This window comes from Calidris pugnax, unplaced genomic scaffold, assembly GCF_001431845.1.
Source record: "Calidris pugnax isolate Ruff unplaced genomic scaffold, ASM143184v1 scaffold44, whole genome shotgun sequence".
Taxonomy (NCBI): Eukaryota; Metazoa; Chordata; class Aves; order Charadriiformes; family Scolopacidae; genus Calidris; species Calidris pugnax.
The window spans coordinates 6,052,092-6,069,457 of record NW_015094506.1 but is presented as its reverse complement, the minus strand read 5'-3'; the positions used below and the strand labels follow the sequence as shown (position 1 = coordinate 6,069,457).

Genomic DNA, 17,366 nt, shown 5'->3' with positions numbered 1-17,366 from the left:
AAGCTAGACAAGATAGTGGCCACTTCAGTGGCATTTTAGAGACATTTTAGAACAAGTTAAAATATATGGACATTTTAGAACAAGTTAAAATATATGCTGCCTTGCTTGTACTAAGCTTCTAGATTGTGTTTACTAGTTCTGATGCTCCATGTTAAGAAACTGCTGGCACATCTCCAAATCCTAGTTTATACAAAGCTATGTTAATAGTGAAGAGGTCTTGGGAAGCTAGTTACAATTCTGCCTAAATTCGTAACATCTCATTCTTCAAATGGTGCCTGTACACAGTGAGACTTAGTTCTGATCAAGTTTTTTTTTCTCTTCTGCAAAGCGTGGAAAGAAAACCCGCATGAGAGCTTCATCTGCAAAAGGGATGTAGAAGCACAGAAAGAAAACTTGAGAGGATTGTAAATGACTCTATAGGAGACAGAAAAATTGGTTGTCCTACGCAGAGTACTGCTGTGCAAGATTTCAGTAGACAACAATAGGATGCTGTATTTGGCATCCTTTGCCATCATGGATGCTTGCACTGTGTTGGGACCTAGAGGAGTAGCAGCTCAGTGATAGGAGAAAAGGATGTTCTTTGGAAAAGTGTCATGGTGAGACATGCCATCCACTTTTCAGAATGTAGTGACCAGAGCCAGCAGGTGGACTGAAGTTATTTGGGGAGCAACCGTATGAGATTTAAATTAAATGTAGACTATAAAGACATATTGTAATTTTGTGATTGTGCAAATACAGTTCAATTTTAAGAAAGCAGGTGTGAGAAGAAGAGCAGAACACAGATAACAGGTAGAGCTCATGGAGCTGGTTCAGCAGAGCCTAATGCAAGTGAATACACAAGAGCCAGCTATTAGCGTGGGCTTGTTAGTGATCAGACTTGCTATCATCAAGGAAAGATAGCAAACTGAGTCCTATTGGTAAAACCTCCGAATGGTTTTCAGTTCAGCCAAGCTCTCCAAAGAGCTGCAATATCCAAATACAATCTGTAACATTCTTTTTTTACTGTTTTCCTGCGTCTGACAAAGTAACATGTTCTCAAAAATCCTAAGAAACACGTATCTGAAAGTCAGAAAATCTACCCTGTGATCTCAAAAGCATTCTTCTAAAACTGAGCGAATTATCTCTTGCACATCTTTCAAGTGTTCAATCCACCATTTCACCCTAAAAGTCTTGTTGCTCAAGCAAGGGGCTATGCCTCTGGTGTTGCCCATAGCTGCAATTTGTGAAAGTGAATTGATAATCAGACCTTATGTAAAATCTCTCTCTAGACTATTTTGTGTCTCACTTAAATCAGTCGATTACTTTGCCTAACTTCTTCTCAAAACCTTATTGTACACTAGAGGAGAAGCAGCTCTACACTTTGGATTTATCTAGAGCTCTTACAAACAATACTTAGAGGACTAAATTTTTCAGACTAATTATGTGTCTACATATGGCTATAAATAACTGCTCCAAAGACCAAGGGATTTAATTTAAAAAATTACTACTGTAATATTTTAACTCATCTTTCTATATTACCAGCTCTTTGTACCTCTTCCACTAAATGGCAAGGGCCATGTCGTTTGAGTTTTTATAGCATTTTCCAGCTGTTTCTGAAACTTCGTGTTGTTTTGGAGGTCCAGAGACAGCACCATGTCTGTAACTTCAGAAGGCAGTGGCACTGGGCTTCACTCCACAGAATGCTGAATGAATATGGATGGAGTAAGGCCAACAATGTCCTGAGAGTATGTGTAGCTGGATGCCCTATTGTTGTGCTGATAGAAGTTGTTCAATGAGGAAGCTGGGATGCAGGACTTCTGGTTAATTTCTTGCTGCTTTTCACACACACGATAGCTCATTTTATAGCTCATTTTATCCGTAGAGGGAACAGCACATGACTTGGGGTGAAGAATTTCCTGCTTTTATGTCAGATAGAAGGAGGACATTAAACTGGTATCTGCTTAATTGAACTAGATCAGATGCCAATTTTGAGTATTCATTTTTTTCTCTTTAGCTGATACATTTGACACTCTTTATACTCACTGTCTTTATTCCCATCCATTTAAGTGCTTGCCAGTCATCTGTGGTTAAAATCACCATTTATGTGAAGAAAATGGAATTATTACTCATTTAAAAGACATCCAAATATGTCTCTCTGACCATCTCTACATGAGGAAAAGTGGTTCCATTTTCAAATGTTTGGACTAGTTTGAAGTTGATCCTTCTATCAAGGACTTTGTTATAGCCTGTGCAACACTAGATAGGACACCTAATAAAAAAGAAGTTCTGTAAGTTAGTGTTATCTCTTTATGATCAAAACAACAGTGCTGATTTTTGCCAACTAATAAAGTTCACAGTGCAGTTTGTCTGTAATATATTCAAAGACATAGACCAGTAATGTTATAATACCACCTGTTCCCCTACATAGAACTGAAATGTGCCTGTTCTGTGTCACTTGCTGCCTGCAGAAAAACAGGAACATGCACATTGCTTCTGTGACTTCCTGCTGATTTCAGAAAACTGAGCTCAAAATTTTTAATTCCCTTTTGAAAGATGGCTGAATAGTCGGGAATAATGTTTCACTTTCTGTGCAGATGCGTCAGTTTTACTATTCAGCCAAAGCGTTTGATGTTCTGGAGAGACTGGACAGTAATCCCGAATACTGGGAAGGCAAGAGAGGTGCTTGTGTGGGTGTCTTTCAAATGATCATAGCTGGCCGAGAAGCAAAGTGAGTATTCTCTGTTGTATCTGAATTTATTTTGCTTTCTTCCTATTTCCAGTGAGCTGTAAGCCAGGATCATAATCCTAACTTTAGGAATACATATCCTCTTCCACTTCTTTACGGACCTTTCAGAGGACAGACACTCTGGCCAGTGGTTCCGTAAGCAGCGTTCAGTTTGAAGTGTATCTTCCATACCAGCAGTTATAGAATATATGGTGGAGAATAACTTACCAGTGAATGCTTTGAACTGAAGGAAACAAAAATACATCAGTCATTATACTAGGAAGAGCAAGTTATAAATGTAGTATGTTCATGAGCTGAGGGAAAAGAACCTCATTTTGTGTTGATGGCATAAGAATGGAAAACTGTCCCATGACATTTTAAGGTTTGTAGAACGGAACTAAGGAAACATTTACTCAGTGCTGTTGGAAAGACACGATTTCTCTAAAAAATGAGTAGATGAGACTGTTTTCACTAAAATTTACTTTCTGGAGACACTGTTCATGTCAGACAAATAGACTTACTTAGTGAAAGCCTAAAGAAAATTATTTACCTTACCAATAATTTTACTTTTGGCCCATTTCACTGGATGGGAGAATGAGAGAAAGTGGTGAGGCTGTATTTAAGAACTGTTCCCTTGTGAATACTCCACTGTGATGCCAGATGGCCATTCTCCCCTGGCCAGAGTTGCTGTTTCGTACCTGACTGGTAAATGTGTATCTTGGCTTCTACATCTTCCTTGTATTCCCATCTCTGCTGGAATAATCTCATTAACTACTGCACCCTTCAAGTGTCCTTTTAGCAATTACTGCAGTAGATGCAGTAAAATACACATAGTGTGCCTGTTTTTCAACATGCGTACTAGTTCATGCTGTAAAGTAGCTAGCAAACTGCAGCTTCATACTGGTTTATCCTATTGGCAATATTCATTTCCATGTCTTTGTATTTATATGTAAGGTGCTTTGGCAGCATTAAGCTGGATGCTGCCATACTGAAGAGTAGCAAGTACAATTAAAGAAAAAAATAGTTTACTTTGTTCTGGGGAACTATTTTGCAAGAGTAAGGATTTCTATATAAATCTATCTGTGCGCACTGAACTCCAAACTAATTACGTTTTGCTGTTGGTTTTTTTTACTCTAAATTTATCTCCTTGTTGCAATTGTATACAAGACTTTTTGGGTGGGTTTTTTTGTCCCCTGGGATCCTCATCTACTGTACATTTTTACTTACTCCTGCTCTGCAGATACATGGATCTCTTTAAGAACCATGTTTTGCAAAATAGTTTGGATGTGGGTAGTTGTTTTTTGTATCAATTGGCTCTTACCTTCATTTAAATCTTTGCTTTTCACCTCTGTAGAGACACTATACGGGAAGTGCTGCACCTTCTGAAGAGCACTGGTAATTCTCAAGTAGAATATATTGTCCGCATCATGAAAAAGTGGGCCAAGGAGAACAGAGTCGCTGTTTAATTCAGTGTCACAAAGTGAACCAGGTCGGTTACTATTGTATGTGTGGCTGTTAGATGTGGGTCTTGGTTTCGCCTGTGCATTCTGGGTATCTCCTTCCTTGCAGGACTTTAGATGGTCAAGCAGGTTGACTCAGTTGAACAACAATGTAGTGCAGTGAGATTGCAAAATATTCGGCAAGTTTGGGTTTTTTTTTTACATAAAGCTTTATCGGTACTTTTTCTGTTGCACCACACACTATTCCTCATTCAAGGTTTTAGTTATTTAGTAGGAATTCCAACTGTCCAGAAGTCAAAGTGCTCCTCAGATGTTTCCCAGATTTCTGCACAGGTGTTTCTGGACTGCTTTGTGGGGTTTTCTTCAGCAAGCTTTCTGGTCTCTGGAGAAGACCTTGTTAAAAGACTGAGACAAATCTACTTCAGCAAGTGATGGAATGTGGCAAGTAGAGAGGATGATGGATAAAACCAAAAGCCAGTACTAGGGTATCAGATAATACATAAAGACTTCTGTATTTTACCTGTCTGGGGTAAAATACAAACTATATTCTGAGCACTGTCCTTTTCTGGATATCTCTCTACTGAGATACTAATACCTTCATTTTTAAATTTTTGACTGTAAGGATTGTTTTTTCTCTTAACATTATTTCTGAAAATGAGTGTTAATCAGCCCAAAATGCTAACTTGCAAAGTAGCTTATTTCCTTTCTAGGTTGATAGCAAAGCATGATGGTACCATCTTTTCAGAACATGGAGATCTGACTGACTGTATTGTTCAATCTTGCTTTGAGGTTTGACACTCAAAACATTTATTCATGTTAATATAATTCATGTAAGTAATCCATTTAGTTTAGCAATCTGATGGATAAAAGAACTGGATGTTTTGAATAATTTTCTTCAGCATTTACCACTCCCATTAGCAATACATTTATTATACTTTTGGATTTATTATACTCTCCTGGTTTTTTTATGAAGAACAATTCAGGGAATATATAATTCTAAAAAAAGGCCACAGTTGTAATATAGAAGTGTATTATACATTTTGTAGTGAAAAACATTTGGATATTATTTGTAAAAGGAAAATTCACATTTTGTAAATTTGTAAAATACTTATAATGTATTTTTTTATCTTTTGGGGTGGAAACTCAGAATACTGTATTCTCTAATGTCAGTGCTTTGATTAAAGCCCTTAATTGAATCCACAGTTGAATGTCTTGTTGGTCTGTGTTGCTTCATACTGCAGAAGTTGAAATAGTGTATTCATTTTGCTGTGGAAGAGGGCAGATTTGTGGCTGGTTGTTAAATGCATGTATAGTAATTGGCTGAAGGCAAGCCAATGGTCTTGGTCCTGATTTTATGGTAGTTTGCTGAAAATAAGAAGGCTGAGTGTGTATGGAACATATACACCTTTCTCCCACATAATATGTCAGTGTTTATATTGCTTTAAGCAAAAACTGTGGGTATCATCATTCATGTATCTAGAAGTACATTGATAGTTGTGGCTACTTGTATTTACATGCATTTACATCTAGAAAACTGATCCATCATACTAGCAACAGTAATAGAGTCTTTCAGCAGGGGTAGGGGCAATGTCACTCTGATTCTAAGTAGGTGTGAAAGGAGCAGTATTTTTACTGAAAGCAGTTACAAAACACATTTCACTTGTAAAAGGTGTTTTTCTTTTCCCTCCCAGTTTAATTAACTAGGAAACAGATCGAGAATACAATTATGAGTCTTGGTACAAAAATGCAAAAAATCACGTTGGTGACTTTGTAGCAGATGTTAAATGCATCTAATTAGTCCCTTTATTGAAGCTTAACCTGCAGGAGACCTGAAGAGCATCCAAATCCATTGCAGACCATTTTACATGTTGGTTGTGTGATAGAATGATTTAGTTGGAACAGACCTTGAAGATTATCTAATTCCAATGCCCCTGGCAGGGACACCTTCCACTAGACCAGGTTGCTCAAAACACCATCCTGCTTTCAGGGATGGGGCATCCACAGCTTCTCTGGGCAACCTGTTCCAGTGTCTCACCACCCTGACAGTAAAGAATTTCTTCCTAATATCTAACCTCAATCTACCCGTTGTCCTGTCACTACTTTGCATGATAAAGAGGCCCTTCCCATCTTTCCTGTAGGCCCCCTTTAAGTACTGGAAGGCTGCTATAAGGTCTCCCTGGAGCCTTCTCTTCTCCAGGCTGAACAACCCCAACTCTCTTAGCCTGTCCTCACAGGAGAGGTGCTCCAGCCCTCTGATCATCTTCCTGACCCTCCTCTGGACCTGTTCAACAGGTCCATGTCCATCTTACGTTGGGGACTCTAGAACTAGACATAGTACTCCCGGTGTGGTCTCACAAGAGCCAAGTAGAGGGACAGAAACACCTCCTGCGACCTGCTGACCAGAGAATCTTCTAAAATAAGTGTGGTGGCATTGCAGCATAAGGGCTTGGGAACTAATTCTTTGTCTGTGACCAGTGATGAAGTTTTTGAAAACCTCACCTTTATTCACTGTAGTCACAAAGTCGGATTTGTTGTGCTGAATAACGTGGGGTTTAGCACAATGCATTTTATTGACTGGTGGTAATAACGCTTTTGTCATTTAAAACATAAAGAACAGAGGACAGCAGGGCTTTGCCTTGAACAGAGATGAAATAAAAGATATATATTGCATATTGCCCTACCATTTAGGATCTTGGTAATGGAACAGATATGTAGGTACTATTAAAATGCAGAAAAGTGCTGAAATGTTGGTGTTTATTTTACCTTAGAAATACATCCTAAGAATGTCTTCCATTGTTTAATTTTAGATCATATTCAAAGAACAGTGGTGTGAATAGGAGTTGCCTTAGCTGATACAGAAAGGAAAGTTAATAAAGAATTTCTAAAGCTGTTTCTCAGGTAGAGTTAACAAAATTTTATCCCTGCCCATTTCCACATTTTCCTGAACTGTGGAAATGTAAAGAATCAAGGTACTCTAAATAGGACAGCTAGGAGTGAAGGTAGATGTGGAAAAAAAGCAGCAACAAAAGTGATGTATGCAGAACAAGCAGGCAATGAAGAATGCATGTGCAGAATCAGGGAAACAGCTAAGTTTATTGGGTCGGGAGTAAGTGAATATAAAATTGAAACAGTGGCATTTTAGATAATGTAGTGGAAGAGAGACTAAGGCAGAAAGAAACTGATGCATCATTAGAATTTCAAGGAAGAGTATGGAAAATACAGTTATTTCTTATGCTCTGAATAAGTATCTGATTCAGGAAAATAGGCTCTAGAGAATGCACAGAAGGTACTGTGCTAGCAATCATAGAATTAATAGTGACTGATAGAGAAAGCCAAATCTGAAACAGTGTGTAACTGCTCTTCGTTGGGTGCTGACCCATTCCTGATAGAGAAGGAAGATGACCTTTAATTAAACTTAGTAATACCTGAACAACATTTAAAACATTTAGTAACATCTAAGTGAATTACACTGCAGGGGAGGACATTTATCCTGTCTGTTGCTGCAAGTGAGTTCCAGGATAACTTCCGCTTTGGCCTGCATCTGAGCTGACCCAATATAGCAGCAACCCTCTTGGAGTAATTCTGGAATCCAGCATGTAACTTCTGAGCACAGTAACAGCTGGAGCCAAGTAATGAACTGAACTGAAGGTGGCAAGTTCATTGTGAAGGAAAAGTCACGTCCTGTTCCAACTCTGTGGGCTGGAGCAGGCATTTAGGTTTATGTGGTTCCTGCAGCTTGAAGATTGCTCGTTGATCTTCATAAGAAGGTTGTCTAAGGCTGAATAAGGAGCTTGGCCGTTAACTAGTAAGGCACAAAATAAACAATTAGATGTGTAGCTGTTGCTACATGTAGCTTCACTAGATGGGAGCGATGCATACATTGAGGAACACATCTGGGTTTTGCCCATTGGTTTACTCTTTAACCAAATTCTCCCTGTATTATCTCCAGAAGTAATTTCCAGCCACTCTTTTTTTGAGTTTCATTTCCAGACTTCTCTCTCAGCAAGATGATAGATTTCATCTGCTAGTTTTTGTGTTGAATCCAGTACTTGGATTTCCATAAAAAATATTTGCCAGAAAAACTTAAGAGTCTTAATTTGATGGTGGATAATGAAAAAGCCATAGTTTTACCTTGCAATTTATTCAAATGGTTAAATTGCCTTTGCTCTTTTAGAAATTGTAGTTTAATTCTAAATTCAGCCTTGTTTGGCCTTGTTTTCTAATATTTGCTTCTTCCAGTGTTCATCTTTGCTGTTAGTCATTGAAGCCTAGCGATCTTTTGCTTGGTTTGGTTTTTTGGTGGTTTGTTGTTTTGTGTTTTCTTTTAATTTTTAGATGTGCATAAGCTGCAAGCAAGTTACCTCTGTCTGTATTAAAGACAGCATCCCTTGCAAGGATATTTTCTAGGCTGGAACACTGGCAATCAGTTTGTCAACAGATTTTTTTTAAAAACAACATGGCCATGTAGCACTAGGCATAATTTATCACCATATGTGACATTGGAATACGCTCCTCCATGCTGCTGCTTACTTTTCTCCTACAAGTGTACTCAAAGACCGCATTCACCCTTTTTACCATATTATCACAGGGGGAGTTTGCATTAAATTGCTTCTCAGCTGTGACATGACATCAATTTTTTTCCAGAACTGGTATTTTCCAGGGTACAGTCTACCCTTCAGAAGAGACAGCCTACCCTTAGCTCTACAAAAAATATTTTTTTTTGAATGGGCTCATTTTTCTAGCTTGTGCAGATCACTCTGTGTGACTGCTTTATCCTCACTAACTACTCGTCTGTTTCTCTGCAGTGTTCTATTAGCGCTATTTTACATCTGTATCTAGATCCCCAAGGGATAAGTTGGATCGCCCATTCTTCCAGAACCCCACTAAAGTAAACCCCAAAAACATTCTATTAATGATGACAGATGGTTACTTTTCATCATTTGTCATTCTCAACTTATTTTCTGTGTATCTTATGGATACTGTATTATGCTATTTTTTTAAATTAGATGTATGACATTAGAAATGTATGTATTGCATTTGTATAACTGCAATATTGTTGTATTCAGCTAAACTTGTAAAAGATCCGTGTCATGGGAGCTAATACTTCCCATTCATTCTTTCTAAGATGAACCTTACAGCATCCCAGAAAGATTGATGAAGTCCAGTTGTTCAAGGCTGCTTGCAGAATTTGAAATAACTTTTTTTTTTTTTTTCTCCCCACTGTAATCACATTTAGAAACCATACACCAAAAGCTTACCTTTGACTTTGCAGAGTTTAAATTTTCATTTGGAACAAATAAAGCAGGCATTTCACATCTCTGGGCAAGGGACAGTTACTAAATTCCTTATGGGTCTTCTTAATTGATGAATTACACTAGCATCTATTTATAGATTTTAAAATAAAAATCTATATTTAGTAAGAGCTGTGACTTTTGAGAAGACACAGTGTAATCTTACAATAAAAAAGGAAGTTCTTTTTCAATTCATACTTAAACATTGTATTGCGCTTAGTTGCTCCACAGTATATTATTCTTAGTAATTATTTAAGAGAATTTAAAATAATAAATGCAGTAAAATAAGTAGTGGTCTTTAAAATGTTTTTACACGTAGATCTTCAAGAACCTGAGACTTGAGTTACTTTGACAGAAAATAGGCTATGGGGTAGCTTTCAGTAGTTCTCAGATACAGCTAAACCTAACTGAAAGGTGTGATACTACCTTTGCTGTTGTCTCTGAATTGCGCATCCACACACCGAGGAATTGCAGTGCTTTTTTGGAGTCCTCAAACCACACTTTAAGCTGGCCCTTAATTAAGAAAGAGTGATGAGCCTCAGACTCCGCCATCTGTTCCTTGATCACTGTAAGCAACTTCCATGTGGGCAGTTCTGTGAAAAACCACACACAACAATGCAGAATTATATAACATACAATAACACATTTTAAGAATCCATGTAATAACGTTGAGATGGTTTATGTCACATGGAAAAGAACCGTGCTTCAGTTCTAACAGTTACATTGTGCATCGTAACAGCCATAATTTTCTTTGACAATTTTGTCCTGCTTAAGCGTGATGGGATAATTATGACTGTGTACTCTAAAGCTACTGGTAATCTTTCCCTTGCCTCACATCAGTGGGTGAGGTCATTATATGGGTAGCCATTATGTGACAAAACACAATGTCCTACTTTGCAGAGCTGGTGAATTAATTCGTATCACATGAAGTAAACGTATCTCTTGACTATCAATCCATGTGTGACAGCTGTGTCTAAGGAAACTTTAGAAAAATTAAATTACAAAATTAGAAAAACCACTAAACCAGGTCTTAAACTGCCTGGTAGGTTCCCAGTACTAATAGTTATCATAATATCGGTATTCTACAAGTTCAGTCTTTTGTCTGACTTATTCATGATGCCACATGTGCTGAACTTAGTCATCCCTGAACAAACTGGGAAGTTATTTGTTTATATAAAACAATGGTGGTTTTCCCCACCATTTAAAGGCAGAAGAGCTATTTTCAGGTCCCAGCAAAGTAATTTCTGAGGCAAGTTTTACAAGACTTCCCGTTCAAGTTTGAGTAGTTGTTCCCAAACAGGTTCTGTGGCTGCATCCGCTTTTCATTCCTGCACGTTCTCCTTCCCCACCAAGCGTTTTCCCTTCCCGTCTGCCCACCAACGTGACTGGCCTTACAGGACTACCACGAGGTACTGCCAAAGTACTGCCTTCTTCCATGTACCTCTGCCTCCTCTCGCCCCACCTCGCAGCATTTCTGGCCTGGCTCTGCTTCACAGGCGTTCTGGGCAAGATTTGGGCAGGGCTGTAGAATACGCTAAGTCCTGCGGAGGACTAGGAGTCAGCACGACACCGAGAAATAACTCAGTCTCTTAAAACGGTGAGGAAGTATTCAGATAAGTACTCAATACTAAGTTAAATCTGACTGAAAAATTACTTATCAGTCTAAGCAGGAATTCTTTTAAGGCCAGGAAAATGACATTTGAAATAGAGCTGTCATACAGAAAACATAGGTTGTTTTCACAAGCATTTCCGAAACGCAGTGTCCACTCTGTTCTTACAATCATCACTGCTACTGCTGCTGTTCTACCCTTGTTTTAATATGCTCAAAACCTTGAAATTTCACGTCTTCTCAAAATACAACTTGAGGTGGCAAGAAAACAGAGTTTAATAAAATTCCATTTGTGTATTTAAATTATTCATGTATGGAAAATCATTTTTCGTAAGTAATTTTTTCAGATGCTATTTTTAATGCTGTGGCAACTCAAAAGCAGCTTTGTGTTGAATCTGCAAGCTCGGTGTGTAGTTAATTCTCAGTGATGAATATGTGCTTTGCTTTTTGAAGGCAATTTGGCTTGGAAATAAAATCATGGAAGTATGAAAATGCTGAACTGCACATGCAAAGTATGCTTCTGACTATTCTGATGGTAAGCTTGTGTGAATGTTAAAAATGTGGTAATTTGTTTATGCAATCACCCTCAGCTGTCTGTGATAATGTGCACTTATTTAGATGTAGAACTTCATACAAGTAAAAGCAGCTTCCAAAGTGCTGAGAGGTGTTGAAAAATACGGTTAGGAAACCGGACCTTTGTAAAATCAGTCTGAAAGTCAAAGGAGGAACTAGAGAAAAAAATAAAATTTCTCCAAGGTAAAATTCGTCCAAGGTCGCAGCTAAATATTATGTTGTATGTCTTTATGATTCCTACGAGGTTGCTTTGCAATCTGCATATGTATATATGGAATTCTCCTTTTTGAGAGGGCTAACATTGCTTGACAGCTGTTTCCTGAAGAGTAACTATACTCATTTTTTAATACATTACAGTATTTAATAAATGAAATAATTTTCTGAGAATTGTTAAAATATTTAAATTTCACTAAAAAAGCAGAAAATACTGCAGTGCTGAGTGGCCAAGGCTGGGCTGGCCTGTGGGCTGACCCGCTCCGTTTTCATGGGTGCTGAGAGTGTGTTTGTCTTGTCCTGGGTCAGCACTCACAAGAAAAACCCTCAGCAAGAGCAAATCTCTGGCACATTAGCTTTTGTGTTGCTGAGAATTACTTCCAGACCCTTTTACCTCATTAAAGGGCATTACTACTGCTTTTAGTGTAGAAATTGCCATTCAAGCTGAGAATTCCCTCCGCCCCGATCTTTCTTATTGGTGTTACAGGTGGGTGGGGTAGCTGTTTGAAATTGTGACTCATATACTCTTGTGTGTTTTTAATTACTACTGGAAGAATAAAACCAACAGAGATAAGACAATAGCCTGACTCCAAAGTTTCAGGCAGGCTGGTAATCTTCGGCTGCCTCCAGGGGTGCTGGCCTGATGGAACAGGCTTTTCATCGGAGATTAGCATCCCATGCCGCAAGTATCTTTAAAGAAATGGTGCAAATGAGGAAAAAAAAAAAAAAAGAGGGACAGCTTTCCAGAGCACATAATCACTCCCAATCTCTGTAAATATCTACGTTTTTCTACACTGTTAAATGAGCAGCTGTGAATCATAAAAGAGCTGCCATTAAGGAGATCTATTCTTTCCAAAGGCAGCTCCCTTTCAGTTTTAAACTCGGTTTAAGTGACATTGTTAGACACAATCAACATGTGACAGGCAGATGCTCCTCAGCTTAAGTTTCTTCACTAGTTTGTTGAATTCCACTCCCTTTCTACATATTTGTATTTTTAATGAAAAAAAAAAGCTTTTGTATGTTACTGGGTACTCCTCGACAAAAATCTCTTCTATGTTTCTTGCTATTCTTGCTATTCTTTATATCGACAAGAAAATTCTATTATTTTAGCTAAAAGGTTATTTTATCCTTGGTAATTCAATGGTTTTAAATTTCTTTAAGTTAATGATCTTATTCTATTTATTAGCTTAAGGAATGTTACGATATTCTGTAGATCATAAAAATCACTACTTATACAGAAGTTGTGTCAGTTTTGAAATTCTAATTGATAAATTGCACATGAGCAGCACAGATGATAAGATAACACACCCACCTTTGGTTGAGGAACTCACACTGCCATGACACATGCAGTCCTGTAAATCCCTTTACTTTTCTAAGGTGAAGACTTGCCCTAAATTTCTAGCTTACTTTTAACATGAGATAAAAGCCAATGTTTTGTTTTTGTCAGCTACCTCCTGGATACCTAGTACTGCCATTTATGCTGTCCTGGCACACAACATGGTATCGGAAGACCATTCCTCATTTCAGGAAGTGAACAAAAGATACACCTAAGTCCACTTCTAAAGGTAAAAAGTGTTTCCAGTTACAGGAGCAGTAACCACCTTTTGCATTATAATTATTGCTACTCTTAAAACTTCCTATGGTCATTGAAACCTTAAACTTTGGATCAGGTTTGTTCAACGCTCTTCTTGAAGTTCTTGAAAGGAGTCCAGTGTCTCATAGACTCATCAAACATTTATTCTCCAAGAAGTAACATTTGACCAGTTCATGGGGAGCAATATACCAACACATGGGATAAAGTCCACCGGCGTGGTTCCTCTGCTTTGAAACTGTGATGAATGAGTATTACTGCCCTGATAAAGTATATCCTAATTACCAGGAGCGAATGCGCTCTTTTCTTTCTAGTCCCAACATCTGGCATTCCTCTACCTGCCTACAGTCCTTCCAAACTACCGTTTACTTCACTGAATAGAGTACTTTGGACTTTTTAAGGATGTGGCAGAGCAGCTGGTAACAACTCTAAGTGCACATGCCTGAGCAGACAAAGTAAGGTATGTCCTGCAGGAAACGGTATTTGTAATTTAAAAAACTAAAAAAAAAAAAAAAAAAAAAAAAAAAGGATGAGGGAGAAGGATCCTGTAGATAAAAGAAATTAATTTTCCAAATGGTTTGCAGGGCATTGGTGCTTGGTTTTGCAAGGAGAAAGGTTTTTTTATTCCTTGATTCTGGATCTGGCAGGAAGCAACTTAGTAGAACTGCAGGAGGGAAGGCAAGTTAAAAAAAAAAAAAGCGCACTTGAATTCAGAGAGTCCCATTAAATAGAAAACCAGCAAGGCCAACCACATTGCTGTTGCAGTGGCCTCCTGTGATGCAGCAGCAGTTCTAGTAAAAGCTACACAAACACCATCCTCCCTGCAGCTGTGTCATCTCCTGACACAGCAATGGAAGCTGCAGCTGCTCTGGCAGCAGTTTCAGTGAAAGGAACAAGGAGATCAACAAGACGCCTGGTTGGACCATAAGAAACCAAGATATCAGGAGGATATAGTGAGGAAGCAACCAAAGGAAAATAAGGCTATTTTCACACAAAAAAAAACCCCAAACCAACAAAAAACAAAAACCCAAAACAAAGCCCAAACCTGGTAGAAGTATCTCTTGGAGACTTTTGAGTGGCTGAGATCTGACTGGTGCAGGCATGAGCTGGCTACTGATAGAGCTCCTACCTCAGGGTAGGTCCCAGCCCTCACCTTAAGCAAAGCAGACGACAAACTGCCGTCCTGTGCCACCTCAGATTGAGTGGAGAAACTTATTATTGCTATAAGCAGAAGATGTTTTCCCTCACATTCCCATCAGTGGCAGAGGCCACTGGTGGCTTACTGGGCTGTCTCCACCATTTTCCGTATTTGAAACAAACTCAGGTCAAGAAACTTCCACTCACTGGTGTGGCTGTAGCACCTGTAGTTCTGAGCATCCACTTTGTATAAACTGCTCACACTGGCTTACGCCAACGAAATAAAAAATAGCTTCACATTCACCTCAAACTCAATCTCTGCAGTTACATATAGATTTTTTTTTTAACTCTTAACATGCCTCTTTCAGGTGACATTTGCATTATTAGGTGTCCTTCAGGTAACATACAGAACATACATTCCATGCTGGACTATTTTAGCATGGTCATATCTGGAGAGAAAGCAAAATAATGGCAAAACATACCTACTTGGGTTTTTTTCAATAATTTTTTTTTTTATTCTGTGCTCCACTGACAAGTGCAGCACATTATACTGTGTACAAACCAATACCTGAGACAGAGCTCAACGCCAAAGAACAAAACAGCAGAACAGAAAAACGATGATGGGGAAAAAATACAACTCTAACTCCTCTTGAAGCTGTTTGATATGGCACAAAGCCTGGGACTCTTCTGGTGTATTCAAAACTAAATTCCCGGAGAAGTTAACATCTAGTGGATTTGGTTTGTTTCTCGGGAGTCTTCCCTGAGTGCTTCCAGTATTTTAGACCAAATGCAATGATAACATATTCCAGTAACTGATGTGCTTGGATCTGCTGCCAACTTTCTTTCTGATGTAGTTCATACACTCAGATGCAGAGCAAGCTGTCTTTGGTAACTTCACTTTACATCCAAAGATCCAGAACTACTATTTTTCTAGTTACATAAACAAATGTTGAGCTTCATAAAAAGGTGTGCTCCAAGACGCTCAGAGGTTACATAACGTATAAATATGAGGGCTTGTTTGTCTAATTAAACTCTCAGAAGAGAGAGAGGAAGAGAATGGATATAAACAAACCAGTAAATATCTATGAAAACCTGAGAGGTGGAAAGCTGCTTCTACTATCATAAAGTCTGCAATCTCATAATCTAGAACAAATGGCTACCTGAAACTATTTCCAAGAACTTTTTCTCTGTAGCTTTTTTCCAACTTACTTTTTTCTCATGGCTCAGATGAATTATTCCTATCCAGCTTATTTTTTTCCTACTTAAAAACCGTGTAAGAATCTGACCAGGATTTATCCAAGTGTATCTATGGTACAACCAAGATAATTTAAAGTACTAAATTCACATACTTTCAAGACTCATTTTCTTGTGGAGCACCTGTCCTGCATTCATCATTTCTGAATACCTGTCTTAGGGGTGTGAAAGACGGAACTGAGATTTAGGTTGAATTCTTAAAATGCACAGCTTATCTTCACCCCTTTCCATGGATATGTCCAAGTATTACCTATGAATACAGTGATTGTATTCCTCTTGTACAAATTCCAATGCCTAGTCTCCCATCTGGTAACTGAAAACAAGCGTTCAGCAGAGCTGCAGAAGAGCCCATGTTTTCCACGTAAGACTTTTGTTTGCTGAGCAATAAATAGCTCTTTTGCCTGGGAAAACCATCACAAGGTTTAATGACACAGACCACGTAGAAACTTTGATGAGAACTAGAATCTTCCTGGCAGGGTCTGGAATTTAAGAATACTCACACAATTTGAATCCAAAAATATATTGCCTACTATGTGCATCATCAGACGGCTGTATGAAATTCTTAACAGAAGAACAAGTTAAATTTCCAAACAATTTTATTATGATGCTGAAAATAAAAAGCTATTTGAGGAATACCTCTACTGAGCTTCCTAGTCCTACTAGAACATGGGAAGTTTTAAGATAAAACAAGTGCCTTTGACTGGAGAGCTCAACAAAGCCTTTCAAGCTTCAAAAGGAGACAGCCTACGTTTCTCCAAGGGGGTCAGTCATTCCACTGCTGCAAGCGGCATTCTGGAAGGTCCTCCATCCCCTGTTAGTGAAATCCTAACTTTCAATCACACCGTTCCAGCGTCATGGATCTTCTCTGGACTCTGGGTGAAAGTAAAGCAGTGGAGTCAAAAGGCTTCACACGGGGTGGAAGGCATCAAGGCTGTGGGGAACGCAGTTTGGAAAGTGGAGTCATGTGCTGCTCGGAATGGTCGGCTATGACTATCCAAAATAACACACATATGTAACTTGTGCTTCTTTTGCATTACACGAGTACTCCTTTTTAAAAAGGAGAACAAACCCCCTCCTACCTAGTATTTCTGAGGCTAAAAAAGAGGGAATAAATAAATAAATAAATAACTGACGTCCTTCTCTCCGCTCCCATGGAGCCCGGAGGACACAGCGCACACGGAGGTGTTCATTCCCAGCTTCCTGCCTCCCAGCAGCGCCGCGGGGGCACACCTCCCGCTGAACGCCAGCCTGTCACGGGAGGCGGCGACACAACCCCTCCCCGCCCCGTCCAGGGGACAACCCTTCCTCACCAACCCACCCACGGCAGCTCCCCGCGGGCCGGGCACGGCGGCGTCCTCACCCGAGAGGAGGAGCGTTGCACAGCCCCGTCAACATCCCCCGCACTCGTCCCGCCGAGGGCTCCCGCCGCCCCCTCACCGCCAAGCGGCCCAGCCCGGCCCGTGGCCGCCCCATCGGGAGGGGAATCCCCGCCGAGGCCGCTCCACCGGCCGCGAGGCTGAGGCGGGGGGGGGGG

The 17,366-nt window shown here is 39.3% G+C and overlaps 1 protein-coding gene and 1 long non-coding RNA gene across 6 annotated transcripts in view; one reads left to right on the top strand and one right to left on the bottom strand.

The window, feature by feature from the left end:
- TTC26 (tetratricopeptide repeat domain 26) overlaps positions 1–5,366 on the top strand; it is a 48,715-nt gene extending 43,349 nt beyond the window's left edge. For all 4 annotated transcript variants that reach the window (XM_014964157.1, XM_014964158.1, XM_014964156.1 and 1 more), the window contains exons 17-18: positions 2,574–2,707; positions 4,059–5,366. In XM_014964157.1, coding sequence (XP_014819643.1) covers positions 2,574–2,707; positions 4,059–4,170 — 246 coding nt within the window. In that variant the 3' untranslated portion in view covers positions 4,171–5,366. The remainder of the gene's footprint in view (positions 1–2,573; positions 2,708–4,058) is intronic.
- A 1,592-nt stretch (positions 5,367–6,958) lies between these two features.
- LOC106900934 lies at positions 6,959–17,358 on the bottom strand. Of its 2 annotated transcripts, XR_001414222.1 has the most exons (4): positions 17,193–17,358; positions 16,469–16,763; positions 9,882–10,048; positions 6,959–7,966 (listed from the first exon to the last, which is right to left on the bottom strand). It is a non-coding gene; the product is annotated as an uncharacterized LOC106900934 (long non-coding RNA). The 2 variants fall into 2 exon arrangements; XR_001414223.1 differs by lacking the exons at positions 6,959–7,966; positions 9,882–10,048 and having other exon boundaries at positions 16,411–16,763.
- Between the last annotated feature and the right edge of the window lie 8 nt (positions 17,359–17,366).